The sequence below is a fragment of the Trachypithecus francoisi genome, unplaced genomic scaffold (assembly GCF_009764315.1).
Source record: "Trachypithecus francoisi isolate TF-2019V2 unplaced genomic scaffold, Tfra_2.0 Lachesis_group3, whole genome shotgun sequence".
NCBI lineage: Eukaryota > Metazoa > Chordata > Mammalia > Primates > Cercopithecidae > Trachypithecus > Trachypithecus francoisi.
In genome coordinates this window covers 96,024,653-96,042,745 of record NW_022681468.1, presented here as the reverse complement: position 1 = coordinate 96,042,745, position 18,093 = coordinate 96,024,653, and the positions used below count along the sequence as shown (strand labels likewise).

The window sequence follows — 18,093 nt, the reverse complement described above, 5'->3', positions numbered from 1 at the left end:
GAGATGCCTCAGAAAAATCACAGATAGAACTACCATATTATCCAGCAGTCCCACTACTGGGTATACATTCAATGAAAATGAAATTAGTTATGTTGAAGAAATACCTGCACTTACATATTCATTGCAACATCATTTACGATAGCCAAGATATGGAATCATCCTAAGTGTTCATCAGCAGATGAGCGGATAAAGAAAATGTATATATACACAATCAAATAGTATTCAGCTTTAAAAAGAAGGAAATCCTGTTGTTTGCAACAACATGGATGAATCTGGAGGACATTTATGTTAAGTGAAATAAGAGAGGCACAGAAAGAGAAAAACTGCATATTCTCACTTATATATGGAATCTGAAAAAGTCAAACTCATAGAAGCAGGGAGTAGAACAGTAGTTACCAAGGTTGGAGGTCAGGGGAGAATTGGGAAGACATTAACAACAGAGATAAAATTTCAGTTAGATATGAGGAATAAGTTGAGAAATCTGTTGTGCAACATGGTGACTGTAGTTAATGTATTATATTTTTGAAAATTACTAGGAGATTTTAAGTGTTCTTGCCACAAAAAATAAGTGCATGAGGTAGTGCATATGTTAATTAGGCTGATTCAGCCATTCCATAATGTATATGTATTTTAAAAATTGCGTTGTAATCGATAAATATATACAATTTTTAATTGTCAATTAAAAATTTTTTACAGCCTGGGCAACATAGACTCCATCTCTAAAAAGTGTGAAAATTAGCTGGGCATAATGGTGTAGTAGTCCCAGCTACTTGGCAGGCTGAGGTGGGAGAATTTCTTAGGTCTGGGAGGTAGAGGTTGTGGTGAGCCAGGATTGCACCACTGCACTCCAGTCTGGGTGATAGAGTGAGACACTGTCTCAAAACAAAACAAAAATTGCAGTTTTGAAACAAAACTCAAAGGAATCCATATTGAATTAAAATTTTGGAAATTTGATTAGAAAAAGTTAACTCTGTAGAGCTTATCCATTGTTTTAAAACAAAATGAGCAAAAGTTATGAATTAGTTCATATAAAAGAGAAAATTCAAATGGCCAATATGACAAGATGACCAACCTTGCTACTAGGGAAATATAAATTAAAGCAGCAATAGGTTAACCAATTTTTTTTACCCATTCAGATCATCAAAAATTGAAAAGGGAAATACACACCAATTGCTAAGAAAGTGAATTGCTATAACCTTTTCAAAAATAATCTGGAAACCCACTCTGCAGGTTCTCTGTTCCTCCAGCAGTGGTCTGTGCCTGGGAAAGACCCAGATCCTTAGCCTCTTGCTGGTGCTCAGGATCACAGATCTCTTCAGTGGTAACAGAAGTCATCTCTTTGAGGTTTTCTACTCTGTGGAATCTTAGTCCTTCTAGTCCTCATTGCCTTAGCTGCTCTTTGATGCCTTTAACTTTTTTTTTTTTTTTTTTTTTGGGGAGGAGAATGGAGTCTGTCTCCGTCACTCAGGCTGGAGTGCAGCGGCACGATCTTGGCTCACTGCAACCTCCACCTCCCGGGTTCAAACAATTCTTCTGCCTCAACCTCCCGAGTACCTGGGATTACAGGCACACACCACCATGCCGGGCTAATTTTTTTTTTTTCTATTTTTAGTACATACAGGGTCTCACCATGCTGGCCAAGCTCGTCTTGAATTCCTGACCTCAAGTGATCCATTCGCCTCGGCCTCCCAAAGTGCTGGGATTACAGGTGTGAGCCATTGTGCCTGGCCTTAAACACGTTCTTTTTAATCTTCCCTTTCTCATTGTTTTTGGCAGGATATAATTCTGCTACATGCTACCCTGCCTGGACGCATAAGTTCTATGTTCTGTAATCTTAAAAATCTGAGTTCAAAATTATTTCATCACCATTTTGTTGAGGGAAAAACAGTTAATGACTTTGCAGAATGATTGGGAAATGTTTCCTTGTTCTTAGACCTAGTTGCATTAGTTATACTGGCTTTTTTCTAGTATTAGGCTGTTTCTGTGTTTTTCATATGATGTCACTTATCTTATATTCTGAATCCTTTAAAATAACTTCTTACTAAATGCATTCTTTTATTTAAACTTTGGATTCCTCACCCATCTTTTTAATAGCTCAATACTTTGTAACCTGTGATTTACCTCACAGAAAGTTTAAGAAGAAAGAAAATCTGTTTGATTTACTCTGGAAACAATGAATTAGCTTGAGTTTTAAACATCTGTACAAAACCACAGATATTGATATCCTGTTAGAAATCTCATTTGATTTGAAGCCATCTTCAAGTGATCCTTTGCATGTTTAGAAGGTGTCTCTTTTTGATGTTATTTGTTAATTCTTAGGGTGAATAGTCAAAAGTTTTTTACTTTGTGGTACTCTCATCTGATTTACCCAGATCAGCAATGAATTTAAGCCACTGGTTGACTGTACATCATATTAATGCTATCAGTTTCTAAGCTGGGCACTCCCTTAATGTTGTTATTCCTCAACTCTGTAGAAAAAAGCTAGAAGGCCAGCAAAATGAGTAGAGACATTTATTTGGTAGCATGTCTTTGATCTTAACATAATTATAGACAGAAGATGGATTTTTCCGTGAGGTCATAGGTTCCTTTTGGTTAGTCCTCTGTATTAGTTTCCTAGGGCTGTATATAACAAAGTACCACAGACTAGGTGGCTTAAAACATCAAACCTTTCTTTTCTCACATTTCTGGAGACCAGGAAGTCTAAAAATCAGTCAGTAGGGTTGGTTCCTTCTGGAGGCTCCGAGGGAGAATCTGTTCCATGCCTCTCTTTTGCCTTCTGGTGGCTACCAGCAGTTCTTGGTGTTCTTAACTCATAAGTGCATCACGCCAATTTCTGCCTCCATCTTTGCATAGCCTTTCCTATGCATAGCCTGTCATATCTCCCTCTGCCTTTATTTTGAAAGGATGCCTGTCCTGGAATTTATAGCCCAACCTAAATTCAGGGTGATCCCATCTAGAGATTTTTAACTTAATTACATCTGCAAAGACTTAGGTAAAATTTTTTCACACTCACAGGCTCTGGGTGGGCATGATATTTTGGTAGCCACAATTTAACTCTCCATCCCTGGACTTCTGTGTCCTCACTACGTTTTCTGATTCAAGTGAGTATGATTCTTTTCCTTAGGAGAAAAGGCAGGCTACAGAAGTTAAAAGGATTATAGTTTGGCCTTATCCTTAAGAGACAGAACACTGATCCAAGCTCAAAGTTAGAGAAATTACTTTTTTATAGGAGGAGGTCCATTTTTGTGTGTGTGCAGAATAGGGAAGAATAATAGAATCAGTGAGTGTAGTCTGGAGAGATTTTCAGAGATCAGGCTCAGCAGGTACCAGCAGGTGAAATAAACATTAGATGTATAACCAGAGGATATTACCTTGCAGCTGTGAAACTCAGCAGTATCATTTTCTGAATTAGTTTGGTTTCGATGTTAAGAGTTTGCCACAGATTGGAAGGTTAAACAGGTATGGAGAGTGAAAAGCGGTAGTTCTTAAAATTTCAGAAGGAGAGCAGTAGTAAATTTTGCCTTAAAATCTTGTTGGAAAGAATGTTTAGGAGTCATTACTGATATGTTAGCAGCAACAAGACCAAGAAGAAAGAAATTTAATGTCTGTTTATAACATGTGTCAGACTTTCATTTGGAACTTCAGCAAAGTAGTGCTTATTTCAGCAGCATACCTAAGAAAATTGGAACAATACAGAGAAGATTGGTATGGAAGAAAATAAAAGTAAAAAATAAAGCTGGGCGTGGTGGCCCACAGCTGTAATCCCAGCATCTTGGGAGCCTGAGGCGGGCAGATTACCTGAGGTCAGGAATTCGAGACCAGCCTAGCCAACCTGGTTTAACCCTGTCTCTACTTGGGAGGCTGAGGCAGGAGAATTGCTTGACCCAAGAGGTGGAGGTTGCAGTGATCTAAGATCGTGCCACTGCACTCCAGCCTGGGCAACAGAGCGAGACTCTATTTCCAAAAAAAAAAAAAAAAAAAAAAATTGTAGTGAAATTGAAATTCGTCCATTTCTTGCAGTTGTCAGATCATTCTTTACTTTTCCTGCAGATCGAGGAGACTGGCAGAGGGAAAGAAAGTTCAACTATGGTGGTGGCAACAACAATCCACCATGGGGAAGCGACAGGCACCATCAGTATGAGCAGCACTGGTACAAAGACCACCATTATGGGGACCGGCGACATATGGATGCCCACCGTTCTGGAAGCTATCGACCCAACAACATGTCCAGAAAGAGGCCTTATGACCAGTACAGCAGTGACCGAGACCACCGGGGACACAGAGATTATTATGACAGGTATGCGAAAGGCTGTGAGACACCAGGTGCCTACCTTTGCCAGGAGCTGTTTTTAGGGAGAAAGTGACGTATACATGAATGTATTTATCTATGAAATGACTGGATCTCATCATGTGTCAGCCACAGGGAATCCCATGTCTTAGTTATAGGTTTTATGTTTTATTTTCTGGGTCATAGGGAGCACATTTCACCTGTGAAGGAAAAGAGTTTTCTGCCGTCTTCTGAGGAAATCAAGTCAAGTGGTCGCCATAAAATGTTGGAGTCAGCAACCAAAAGTATTAAGCTCTGTGCGAGGCTGTTGGCCACACTAGGTGTCAGGGATCCCAAGATGGGTACCAATCCGTGGTCCTTACCTGCCACGAGCCCATAATTGAAGAGTTGAAGCCTTTCGAAGCTGCACCCTCTTTCCTTCAGTACAATACCACCGGTAGTACAATGAGTCAGAGCTTTACATTGTGAGAGTAGCAAGTCCAGGGAGGGTTAAAGAGGTTTTATCTGTATTTCCTAATTTCAAATCTTGGATAATTTAACCTCATAGCAGCTTTGGTTTTCCCTGGGCTGATGATGTGCATCATTTGCACTGTACCTTGAATTTAAAGTGGGAAAATTTCATATACATGTCTCAAAGTCCTGCTTTGTTTTTGGAAGAACTGGTAACAGCAGGCTGCATTAGCAGAGAGCTGTAGCTGAGTAACCGCCACCTTCTTAGGAATCTGCCCCTCACTCCCACCCTTCTCTGTTGTCTGGACTCAGTGGGCACTTGCCCTGAATTCCTCTAGTAGGTCTGTATTTCTCTTTGGTTTCACTTTTCTTTTGCTTGAAGGACTTTTTCTGCTGGTGATAAATTCTTTCAGTGTTTGTATGTATGCCTGAAAATGTATTTTGCCTTCATTTTTGAAAGCAGTTTTTGCTGAGTATACGTTTTTATTTTTACAGTTTCTTTCAGTACTTTAAAGATATACCTCTGCTATGTATTTGCATTGTTTTGTGATGAAAAATCTGTCATCCTTATCTTTGTTCGTCTTTACTTAATGTTCCTTTTAAAAAAATCACTGATTATGATGTGCCTTGGTGTATTTTTCCTTGGTTTCTTGTGCTTGGAAATTTTTGAACTTCTTGGATCTGTAGGTTTATTGTTTCCATAAAATTTGTTTACAATCTTTTTCAAATATTTTTTCTGACTCCCCACTCTCTCTCCTTCTTTGGAGATTCTCGTTACACCTATATTAGCTTGCTTGAAATTGTCTCACAGCTCACTTGTATTCTGTTGACTTTTTAAAAATTATGCTTTCTCTGTGTTTCATTGTGGATAGTTTCTATTGCTACCTCTTCAAGTTCACTAATACGTTCCTTTGCAATGTCAAGACTGCTGTGAGGCCCATCCAGTGTACTTTGCATTTTATACATTGTAGTTCTATCTCTAAAAGTTCAGAAAGTTGTATTTGGGTCTATATATATATTATATATACACACACACATATTTTATATATATATATATGTTCTGTCTCTAACCTTTTAAAACCTGGAACACAGATGTAACGATGGTTTTGATGTCCTTGTCTGTGAATCTTACCACTTGGGTCAGTTTCAGTTGATACCTCCTCACTGTGGGTCTTGCTCCCTGGTGCTTTCCGTGCCTAGTAATTTTTGGTCAGATGACAGATGTAACATTTACGTTATTGGGTGCTGGATATTTCTGTATTCCTGTAAGTATTCTGGAGCTTTGTTATGAGTTGCAGGTTATTTGGAAGCAGTTTCCTTCTTTCAGGTCTTGCTGTTAAGATTCGTTAGGTAGAACCAGAGCATTGCTCAGTCAAGGGCTAATGATTGCCCACCCCCAAGGTGAGGAGCCTCATTGCACTCTACCCAATTGCGTTAGTCTGTTTTGCAGGAATACCTGAGGCTGGATAATTTATAAAGAAAAGAGTTCTATGTGGCACACAGTTCCGCAGGCTGTACAAGCATAGCACAAGCATCTGGTTGGCTTCTGGAGAGGCCTCAGGGAGCTTTTACTCATGGTGGAAGGTGAAGTGGGAGTAGGTGTCCCATGGCAAGAGGGAGCAAGAGAGAGAGGAGGAGGTGCCAGCCTCTTTTAAAGCACCAGCTCTCACATGAACTCAAGAGAACTCATTATCACAAGGACAGCACCAAGCCATTTATGAGGGATCTGCCCAAACACCTCCCACTACAACATTGGAGGTCACATTTCAACATGAGATTTGGAGAGGACACATACCCAAACCATATCACCAGTGCCTTTTGAATCTGGAGGTCTTTGGTGTGACTGGTGGCAACAGGCATGATGCCAGTTCTTTGTGAGCACAGGGCACTATTATCTTTAGTCTTTTTGGGTGTTTTTTTCCCAGGCCTTGGGTAGTTTCCCCACATGCACATCCTAAGCAGTATTCAGCTGTATACTTGGGAATCCTCTGTAGATCTTCAAACTTCTTTCTCTGCAGAACTGTTTACTCTCATGCCATGTCCTATGAACTCTGGCCACCTTGGTTCCCCATCCCTCACCTTGGGAAGCCAACTGGTATCTTTCTGAGTTTCCTTCTTCCTGTGTCACAGATTGAGGACTATCTCATGATAGTGAGCAGGAGCAGTTAAAAGGCTCATTTCATTAGTGTCCATTCCTCAGATATCACTGTTCATTGCCTGATGTCTGGTGTCTTGAAAACCACTGTTCTACACGTTTTGTCCCTTTTGGCTGTTTCAGGCAGGAGGGTAAATCTAGTCCCTGTTGTTCCATTTTGACTGGAACTTGAAGTTGCTCAATTCTTCCTCCCTCTCTTTCTTGCATTGAGGTGAAATTCATATTACTTAAAGGAACTATTTTAAAGTGAACGATTGAATGACCTTAGTGCATTTATAATATTGGGCAGCCACCACTTCTGTCTGGTTCCAAAACACTTTCATCACTCAAAGAAAACTCTATAACCATTAAATAATCCTTCCCCATTATTCCCTCTCCCCAGCCTCTGGCAACCACCAGTTTGCATTCTGTCTCCCTAGATTTGCCTGTCCTAGACATTTCATATAGAAAGAGTCATACAATATGTGACTTTTTGTGTCTAGCTTCTTTCACTTAGCATAATGTTTTCAAGCTTCATTCATATGGTAGGGTTCATTCATCAGTACTCATTCCATCTTACGGCTGAATAATATTTCATTGTATGGATATACCACATTTTGTGTATCCACTCATCTGTTGATGGACATTTGAGTTGTTCCCATCTTTGGGCTATTGTGAATAATGCTGCAGTGAAGATTGGTATACAGGTACTTGACTACCTGTTTTTAGTTTTGGATATGGACCTAGGAGTGGAATTGTTAGTCATATTCTTTACATTTTTAGGAAACACCAAAATGTTTTCTACAATGGCTGAACCATTTTACATTCCTACTAGCAATGTATAAGAGTTGAAGGTTTTCCTTATCTTTGCCAACACTTATTTCCTGTTTTTTTTTTTTTGCTTGTTTTTTTTTTTTTTTTGAGACATTGTCTCGCTCTGTCGCTCAGGCTGGAGTGCAGTGGCCTGATCTCGGCTCACTGCAAGCTCCGCCTCCCGGGTTTACGCCATTCTCCTGCCTCAGCCTCCCGAGTAGCTGGGACTACAGGCGCCCACCACCTCACCCGGCTAGTTGTTTTTTTTTTTTTTTTTTTTTTTTAAGTAGAGACGGGGTTTCACCGTATTAGCCAGGATAGTCTCGATCTCCTGACCTCGTGATCCGCCCATCTCGGCCTCCCAAAGTGCTAGGATTACAGGCTTGAGCCACCGCGCCCGGCCTGTTTTTGTTTTTTTAATGAATATAGCCATCTTGATGGGTGTGAAGTAGTCTCATTGTGGGCTTGAATTTGCATTTCCCTAATGATTAATGATATTGAGCATCTTTTCATGGTTTTTTTGGCCATTTGTATATCTTCTTTGGAGAAATGTCTGTTCAAATCCTTTGCCTGTTTTTGAGTTGGGTTGTTTGTTTTTGTTGTTGAGTTTTACTAGTTCCTTTTTTAATGGTGTCATGAGTAGTTTACCATGGTCCAAGCTAAAAATTTTAATACTGTTCACACTGAGTTGATTTTTAAGAGAATTTTATTAACTAGTCACTTACTTGTTGCATATTTAGGTTGATGGTGTTATTAATAACTTACAAAATAATTTCTGTGGCTCTTTTTCTCATGGGCTGGGTCCAGGAATATGGAAATGTTTATGGATCCTACCAGATTTTTCCTAAAGGGAGTGAGTTTGCAAAGCCATCAGTGATTTTTCAAGTGTGTACTGTATCACTGCACACTTGAGGCTTATTTCATAGGATGTGTTATGCTAGTAAGTGTAAAATGACTCTGTTATTAATGTTTTTGATTCCTGATAATGTGAGCATTTGTCCTTGAGTCCGTTTGTAAGTGTCCTTGAATATATGAGGAAGAGCCAAGTGGGTGGCAGAGAGAAGTGGGTGAGAATTTGGCTTCAGTCTTTCGACTAATTCTTGCATCTCTATTTCAGGCACCATCATGACTCCAAGCGGAGGAGATCCGATGAATTTAGGCCTCAAAATTACCACCAGCAGGATTTCCGACGAATGTCTGATCACCGCCCCCCTATGGGCTACCATGGCCAGGGACCCTCAGACCATTACCGCTCTTTCCACACAGACAAACTGGGGGAATATAAACAGCCTCTACCCCCATTGCACCCTGCAGTCTCAGATCCTCGCTCACCCCCTTCTCAGAAATCTCCTCATGATTCCAAGTCACCCCTGGATCATAGGTCTCCTTTGGAGAGATCACTAGAACAGAAAAACAACCCAGATTATAACTGGAATGTTCGGAAAACATAAAGGACAGCTCGTAAAGGAGAGAGTAAGAGTCACCAAACACGTGGATATTTTTGGTCTGATCCTACAGTAGCCAGTTATCTAGACCAGTAAGTGGAGTTTCGGACACGCTGCTGCTGTCAACTCACTGGCTGAAGGAGCACTTCAAGGAATGGGAGGCCTTTCACTGGGTCCAGCTCTGATTTGGGTCACCACTCCTGCACTTTGGCAGCCCATCCCATTCCAGCCTAGTTCTGGCCTCCCACTTTGATGGGCACTTGAAGGAGGAGCTGACTTTGTGTATACCAGCTTCACTGGGATGTGTTTCCCCAGTCAAGGAATAGGGGATCTTCAGAGTCATGAATGTTTTCTTGCCAGAATCAGTGTTCCCAGGACCTTAGTGCGTCACTGGGGCAGGAACTGGTGCATGGAGGCTGCTGGGACCTGATGTTACAGTGTGTGATTTGGTTGATTTGGTTCATTCTGACATGATGGATGCTGCTGATGGGGAGTGGGGAGTTGGGGCAAGTGGGTGGGGACAAGCATAGGACTTGAAGGGGAGCAGGTACACCCCTCACATGTGTTCTTGGGAGAAATGATACACTCAGCCTCATTATGTGAAACCTATGGGTAGGGTTGGGGTGGGGAAGTAGAGAGAGGGCAACAGCTTCCACAACTGCTTTATCTCTGCCAACACTAATTTTTCCCACACTGTCTTTGTACATTTCAGAGGTTTGGTCTCCAGAGTGGGCCTCCTTTCCCCACTGTGCCGGGGAAAGTAGGTCACTCTGGATGACTTTTGAGTACTGTGAGTTAGGCAACACTGACTCCAGCATGGTCTTACTTGACTGGGGAGTAGGCTGAGTGAGAAGTAGGGTGGGGTAGGGTGGGGAGTAGTGTGGCCAGGAAACTGGAATCCCTGGTGGATTTCTGATTCCTATGGTGAGAAGGAAAACTGCAGGACCTGGAGAAGGGGATGCAGAGGCAGGCCTGCTGACCAGTTTGTTGCTGGCAATCACAAAGGCGGGGGTCCTGGTGCAGGCAGTGAACAGGCTTCTAATGTGGGGTTCAGTAGTGCCAGCAAGTGGGAGAAACTTTCAGTATTGGGCTAGGTCAACACTTCTGCTGCATTTTCCTTCCCTTTGCACAGCTTGAAGAAGTAGATTGGACAGAATCACACATCATGTGGTGGGCAGATGGAAATAAGTACCTGTGGTGAACAAGTTTCTACTGTAGTTGGAGATCATTAGAATTGAATTCAGTTTCTCTTAGAATATAATCAGGTATAGACCTAAGTTAAACTTTTTCCCAAACAGGGAGCATCCAAAGACACAGTGACTTGAGCTATAGATAGTAAGAATCATACTAGAGTTGAACTGAGTCAGGTTTAGGAAGCAAGTTGGTTGCATCAATTAAGCAGGCTCTTTTCAATTTACTGATGCTGGGGCCTTCAGTTTTATCATTCTCAGTGTAGCTTGCCAGTATTGTTGAAGTATCCAAAGGCCTTTTTAGATGGAGACAGAATAACTGACTTGAACATATAGTGTGCCTGTAAGTGTCCAGGCTCAGAGCTGGTGAAAACCCCTCTGTTAGGCATGTGCAGCGTTAAACTCCCGGAAGTAACTTGTGAGGACTTCAGTGCTTGCTGGTGTTCTGGGCAGCACCATGAATGCCTTTACCAAGACATGCCGCGTTGTATCCTCCAAATGAAGCAGATGTGGCTGTGATGTGGCCCTTGCTCCTGCTACACAGAGCATTGCAGGACTGGCCTGTGCGGTTTCCAGATGAGGGTCTGGGTCCTGAAAGCTTGTGTTGAGAGCTCAGTGGACCCACCCCCCTTACTGAACCCTCCTAGTTGTTGAGGTTGTTCAGCCTGGATTTGTAGCACACATGCCCTGAAGCAAAGCCCTGGTGACTGCATGAGCCACCTGACCACAGTCCTCCCATGGAGGGCCTGCTGTGATGCTCAGTAGAGAGGGCAGGGCATGTGTCTCCACTTAGGCCACGCAGTGATAAGGAAACCACAGATGGAGCTTCTTGCTGATAATATTGACTCTAGCCCATGTTTGCCTTGCCCAAGCCAAAGAGGAAGGTTAGGTTGGCTTGTCAAGCCCTTGAGCAATGGGAGATGGGGTGGGAAGGAGATGAGCCCCTGCAGAGAGTTGGGTCGTGTCCTCCAGGAATGAAAGGAGGGGCAATGGAGTCACCAGAGGCCCTGCATTTCCATCAGGGTTTCCACAGTCATCAGGACTTCTCTCGAGTCGCTGATAGGAGATGTGAGTTATGCCCAAAGATGTCTTATCATGAGGAACAAGGAACTTCCTTTTGTTCACATTCAGGACTGACTGTTAGTGCCATATGAAGTAGCAAAAGGCAGTATCGGCCAGATCAGTGTTACATTGATTGTAAAATTACAGTGTCCCCATTAGACAACTGTTTTAGGTGCTGAAGTATGTTTGAAGAATGTGTTGGGAAAAAGGAAGCATTTCTTCATCGATTTAAGTCAATATGAATATTATATGCTTAAATAAAAAACAAATTTGCACAGGTAAATTCTCTCACTTGTGAATGGGGGAAGCTGCCCCAGGAATCTGTGAGGATGGTATTCCCTAGAGCCTGGCTTTGAAAGATTTCATTGTTGGTAGAAATAACGGGTTGAGGAAGAGGGATTTAGCATCACCTAAAACCTGCATGTGAATAAGGGTTGACATGATACACTATGGCCTTAGAAAAGGGCCACATGAAACCCCAAGCTAATCACTGCGGTCTTTCAGAGCTGGACAGACAGGTGCCAGCAGAGCCCGGGGCTTGCTCTCCTTTCAGTCATTCCTTAGCCCTTCAAAGGGAAGCCCAAACACTTTGCACGCTGTGCTGCAGACATTCTGGCCTGGTGTGTCTGAAAGTTGCATCAGTCCTCACGGTGCAAACAAGGTTTATTTAGGAAGTCACATAATGACACTGAAATCCTACAGACCAAAATCCACTTGTCAGCAGGAGCAGCAGCCCAGGCCCAGCACCAGCGGTCTTCCGGCTCCTCTGAGGGCTGCCACGTTGGGCGAGGGGAGCCATGCCAAGGGTCCAGGCTGCTTTAGGCCATCTGTGCCCCACTCATCTGGGGACAGATGGTTTTTCTTTATTGTAAAATTGTGGACTTTTAAAACCTGTTGACTAAACAGTAATTAATTTATATTTGTGAAAAATGCCACTGTCCTAGTGATTTCTGATGTAAATAATGTTGTTTATATAGTATGTATTAAATTTTCCTACATTGTAAAACTGCTGTACTTTTGATTCTTGTATATTAAAAAGTGTTACTGAGGATTTTTAGAATTGGGCTAACACGTTGCATTGCATTGTGGTGTGAGCTGTGTGACTAGAGATACCTCCTTTTCTCCCTCCCCTCGGTTGCTGGGTCACATCCAGATTTTTTGACAGCTTGTGAAGTGGAGCCTTTTAAAGTTGTATTTCCCTCTGTCCAGGAACAGTTGCATTGTTGCGTACAAGCCTTAACACCACAGGTATCTAAGCTATTCCTGAGTATGCCATTGCTGAGGTGAACAGCTCCCTGGCCGACTCCAGGCCATGGCCCACAGGTCTGCACTTGAGGGAGGACCCTAAGTTGCCGAAACTTAGTTAATTCCTGTGGGTTAGTCCTGCCTGGGAGGATCCAGGGAGACCTAGCGGGGCCACCCCCTCTACCCTGAAGGAAATAACACTGTCTGCCAGCCTGTAACTTTGAGGGTAATTTAACAGATGGGGTCGGGGGGTGGCATTTTATAATGGAAACACTGACACGCACGTTAGCTCTAGCATTCTGGCACAGGGGCAGGCCCAGCTCCGGCGCAGCCCAGACAGAGGAAGGGTAGCACAGCCTGCGGGCGGAGATCTCTGAATAGGGGTTGAAGTTTGCCCAGATCCACGATTTTCACTAATGTTTTGGTGACTTTGAGACTAAATCCCTGTGAAGCTCTTAAATCTTGATACCAATAAGCCATGTGTCTACTCAGAGGGGTCAACTCCTGTGACTGCTCTGTCAGCCCAGGGGACTTGGATGCAGGGGCCCTTGCCAGGCCTGGCCTGTGCTGGAGCCGGAGGCTGGGATTTCTAGTTCACGTAATTCTTGAGAAAGACGAAGACAAGCTGAGGGCTCTTCGTGCCCATAAAGAAACAACTCACAATCATGTTGTAACTCATGACTCAGCTGGAACGATTTGGGGAAACTTTAAGAACAAGTACTGCAATAATCAGCTTATTATGATTTACAATAGCAACAAGGCTTTGAAACTGCCAGCTGCCAAAACGCCTGCCTTTTACTGGAAGCGGCCGGCCCAAGGCCCCTGCCTCCTCCCTCCTCCCTGGCGGGGCCTCGTATGCCTGGCATCACGGCAAGCCCTCCTCAATTAGAGCCAACAGAAAGGTCACTTACTGAAACCCATGTCCCTATAGTTTGCCAGACCAGAGTCAGCTCCAGATTCCAACCTGTGGCTTTTAAAGGAGCAGGACCAGCTCTGATGTAAGGTTTTGCCTTCACTGAAGCCCCGTGCACCAGTCCTTTCTATCATATCTTACGGGAACCATTTGGTCTCCCAGCCTACCTCGAATTTCTTCTGATCAGTGAGCGGGTGGGGAGGAGAAGGTGCGGCTGGATTGAATGAAAGCTCCATCCTGCAGAAACCTGGGCGCTAATTGAGGAGCTGTCCCCGTTGCTGCTGGTGGGACCCTCCCCCAGGCTCAACGTCTTGGGGATGTTCTGGTCAGTTCTGCGGATGTGTGATGTGGTGGATAACAATGTGCTCAGGCCACCTGGTTTTGTGCTGAGCCTCCTGCTGTCTGGCTTTGTGTGGGAACATGGACAAGTCCATGGCCTAAAGGCTTCTTACCTCAGAGATGGGCAGAACAATACCCACTTACGGAACATCACACGTGACCTTTCTCTTAATTTCCTTAGTGACCTAAGAAGGAATTGTTGCTAAAACACAGGCCCTGTTAACCACAGGCACTGTGGTGGCCCTTGGAGCGTGGGGGGCTATAAAGGGGCCTCCTAGGTCAGTGCATTGCCCCCATGTGGTCCCTCCCTGTGTTCAGTTGGCTGATCACCTTGCATCTTCACCTGCAAATGAAGGAGGCAGCTTCCTGGGTTCATGTGTTTTGTTTTGTTTTTTCTTTTCTTTTTTGAGATGGAGTCTCGCTCTGTCACCCAGGCTGGAGAGCAGTGGCGTGATCTCAGCTCCCTGCAAGCTCCGCCTCCCGGGTTCACGCCATTCTCCTGCCTCAGCCTCCCGAGTAGCTGGGACTACAGGCGCCTGCCACCATGCCCGGCTAATTTTTTTGTATTTTTAGTGGAGACGGGGTTTCACTGTGTCAGCCAGGATGGTCTCGATCTCCTGACCTCATGATTCGCCTGCCTTAGCCACCCAGATTCATGTGGTTTTTAAATGAGAGTGCACAGTGGAAAGGAAAAGGTTTGTAACCCTAAGCGTTACCTGGAAGAGACAGCATTCAGTCCTTGGCTAGGGAGTGGGTGGAGAGGGTTGAGTCAGAGGGCAGCTGGACAGGTTGAGGGAGACCAAGTCTCTTGCCTGGCCTGGAGGGCAGGCCCGGTCAGCACTGGACCCAGCACCTCTCACTCCAGAGCCTGTAAGACAAGCTAGCTGCCCTCGTGGAGCCTCACTGGCCAGGGCTTCTGGAAAGCTGCAGCTTGCTGTGTGGGGAGACTAAACCCCAGCAGGAAGGCCCAGCAGGGACCAGAACCCCCAGGAGCTCATAGTCTCATGGGGGAGACGCTGCTGGCACCAGAGTTATGGGAGAGAACGTTTTCCTTGAACCAGTTCTCAAGCCCCTCCTGTGGGCTGGTTCTGCTCCAGGAGCTGGACCCGCAGTGAACCAGGAGGATAAGGCCCCTGGCCCCTTGGAGTTGATATTCTAGCTGGGGTGGGGGTTGGGGGCAGCCTCTAGAGAAGCAAACAGTAAGAGGACAAATGTCACTTGAGTGCCAGGGAGAAAACGGCCAGAGGTAGAGGGACAGGGTTGTGAAAATCCTGGATCTGGTCAAACTCCAACCCCTACTCAGAAGGCCAAGCCCTGGCGATGAGGATGGGCAGTCAGGAAGGCATGTGGGCCAGCAGGAGGGTGCTGGCACGGCTGGACAGACCTGGATTTGAACATTGGCTCCGTCCCTTACCAGCTGGTGTTGTAAGCACATTCTCTCTCTATCTCCAAGCCTCAACCACAAATAGACACTGGCAGCTTCTCACCAGGCTAGGCAGGGACAAGTGAGGTCCCTGAGGTGCACATCAGGTGGGTTCGGCAGCTGTCATGATCCAAGGGTGGCACTGGGGCCTGTCCTGTGTTTTGGGATCAGCTCTGACTCTCTGAAGCCTAGACTGAGGGCCCCTGAGTGAATGTAGTTCTAGAACTATCCTGCAGAGGGCAGCAGGTTTCCACAAACAGCCTGCCCGGCACCCAACACCTAAACCCAACCCAGGGAAGGTTCCGGGCTATTCTCTTGCCCCAGTGGGTCCCTCCCCTAGGAACCCACAACAGAGCCCCTCTGCACCCCAGGAGATGTAGAGCCACGTGGTATCCGCAGGAAGGGAGATGGGGGATGGGGAGGAGAGGGGCAGAGGCTGCAGGGAGAGGCAGCCTCACTGCCCTCCATGAGCAGGGGACGTGAGGGGGCAGGCTGCCCTGTCCTCAGCCTCCTTCATCCCTACCTCCAGCCCTTGTGCAGGGGCACAGAGGGTCCTGCTCCGCAGTCCAGCCTCTCCTTCCTCCCACCTGTGAGGGGCAACTGCAGGGACCGTTGTGAGCCACAAGGCCCCCATGGCGTCACCGGCTGCTCTCAGTGACCTTCACCTTAATGTCCAGGTACCCTGGTTTGAGTCTGGGGCCCTCTGTGACCTGCCCCTGCTGGCCACTTGAACCTTCTTGAGTTCCCTCACTGCAACCAGCCCCAGCTGCTCTCTCGGCCTCAGGTGGAGGAGGCCAGCTCCACCTCCAGGGTGCGGTCCCTTTCTTCCTTCTCCATCACCTCCATCTGTCTGCTGAACACCTAGTGGTCTTCAATAATCAATTCTGGCCATCTCTGGCTCTACTGTTCCCATCTCCATTCCTGCTGGTGTCTTCCCTGTGCCCACAGATGCCGTCAGAGCCCCTGGTGCACTCTGGTGCTCCCATCTGACTGAGGCTCCCTTGGGAAGACCAGGTTCTGTTCCTCCCTAGCTCCGCCTCCTGTCTCGACAGGTGCAGGGGGCTTGGAAAGTGTTCCAGGGTGAGCTCAGTACCAGGTCCTCTAGGCTCATTCCTTGTGGTCCCGGGGTGCCCTGGTCCCTGGCTGAATAGTGGCCTGGAGGCAGCTGTTGTGCTTGGAGCCTTCTCTTGTGGGTGCCCAGAGAGGGGGCCAAAGGGGGTGCTACCTTCCATGGGGGCTGAGCAGGCTGGGAGTTCAGCCAGACTTCAGGTCCCTGCTCCTCAGGCTTCCCATACCAGGGGGGATATTTAAAGCAGACAAGAGCCAGGTCCCAGCTTAGAGTGGCTCCCTAAGACTCCCTGCTGGGCCTGATGTTAACCTTTTTTCTGTTAGATTGTGGGAAGAGTCTGAAGACCTTCAGGGAGCTGAGCTGGAGTGGTGATAGGGCTTTAGGGGATTGGGGCAAGTAGTAAATAGGGGGAGTTTGCTAACATCCTGGTGCTATTTCAGTATTTTAGCATCTACATGGCTTTGCTGGACTCATGGGCTCACGGCCTCAGCTGCCTAGGATCAGGCCCAGGCTCTCTGTACTGCAGGGAGGTAGGGAGGTGGGAAGGTCTGGGCAGCAGCAGCAGAGTGTGGTGTCAAGTAGCTCATACAAGACGGACTCAAGGCCCAGCGTGGTGACCCAGGGCCCTCACTGCAGACAGGCTGAGAGCATGGGCTCTGGAGACAGCTCACCTTCAAATCAGGTTGCATCCTGGCTGCTGTGACCTGGCCTAGGTGGTTAACCTTACAGGGTCTCAGCATCTGCACCTGTAACCCTGGGAGAACAGTGTCACTTGCCTGATGAGAGAACAGAGTCTGGCACATGCTAGCATCATGTGGGGTGAACCCTTATTACTGTGGCCCTCAAGGCTATATGCATCCTCAGCAAGGCCCTTCTAATGCTTGGTGATCTGGCCTGAGGTGGAGCCCATATGTCTGCCCGTCCCTGGACCAGGACAGGCTGGCAATGACACTTCTGTGGTCCCCCTCACTTCATCTGGGGCCACCTCTTTCCACATTGTGCTAGGCTCCTGCTGACCCATACCACAGGGCCTCTTCACCTTCTCCTCTGGACCCCATCCCACATCTCTCTGCCCCAATCCTGGAGTGCTTGTCGCCTCCTTCACTTTCTTTCTGAGCCCTGCTCTGACGGTGGAAGCAAATACTAATCAGATAAAAGAATCCCCACCTGATTGTACCGGTTTAGTTCTTCCCAAACGTGGGACTACAGATATATGGTGGAGAGGATAGTTCCTAGAGGTCTCCGGAATAATTAAAAAATTTTTATGCTTTCATTTCATTTTATTTATTATTATTAATTTTTGAGACAGGGTTTCACTCCTGTCTCCCAGGCTGGAGTGCAGTGGCATGATCTTGACTCGCTACAACCTCTGCCTCACAGGTTCAAGTGATTCTCCTGCCTCAGCCTCCTGAATAGCTGGGGTTGCAGGTGCACGCCACCACGTCCAGCTAATTTTTGTATTCTTAGTAGAGATAGGGTTTCATCATGTTGGCCAGGCCGGTCTCAAACTCCTGACCTCAAGTGATCTGCCCACCTTGGCCTCCAAAAGTGCTGGTATTATAGGCGTGAGCCACGTGCCCCACCTATATTTTCATTTTAATGAACATCTTTTAAAATCAACTTAAACAAATCCTGGAGTATTCGGAAGAGAGCGAGGGAAAAGGGACCCACGACTTAGTATTGTATCAGTGCCAAGGGGGTCAGTGCTGCTTGACCCCAGGC

General features: G+C 45.9%; 1 protein-coding gene across 8 annotated transcripts in view; it reads left to right on the top strand.

Moving 5' to 3' along the window:
• CHD2 (chromodomain helicase DNA binding protein 2) overlaps window positions 1-12,442 on the top strand; it is a 149,133-nt gene extending 136,691 nt beyond the window's left edge. For 5 of the 8 annotated variants that reach the window (XM_033188901.1, XM_033188906.1, XM_033188900.1 and 2 more), the window contains 3 exons: window positions 1,613-1,708; window positions 4,051-4,297; window positions 8,803-12,442. In XM_033188901.1, the coding sequence (XP_033044792.1) occupies window positions 1,613-1,708; window positions 4,051-4,297; window positions 8,803-9,136 (677 nt within the window). In that variant the 3' untranslated portion in view covers window positions 9,137-12,442. Of the gene's footprint in view, window positions 1-1,612; window positions 1,709-4,050; window positions 6,890-8,802 lie in introns of those variants that run through there. The other 3 variants (XM_033188905.1, XM_033188903.1, XM_033188907.1) reach the window with 2 other exon arrangements.
• The last annotated feature ends 5,651 nt before the right edge of the window (window positions 12,443-18,093 follow it).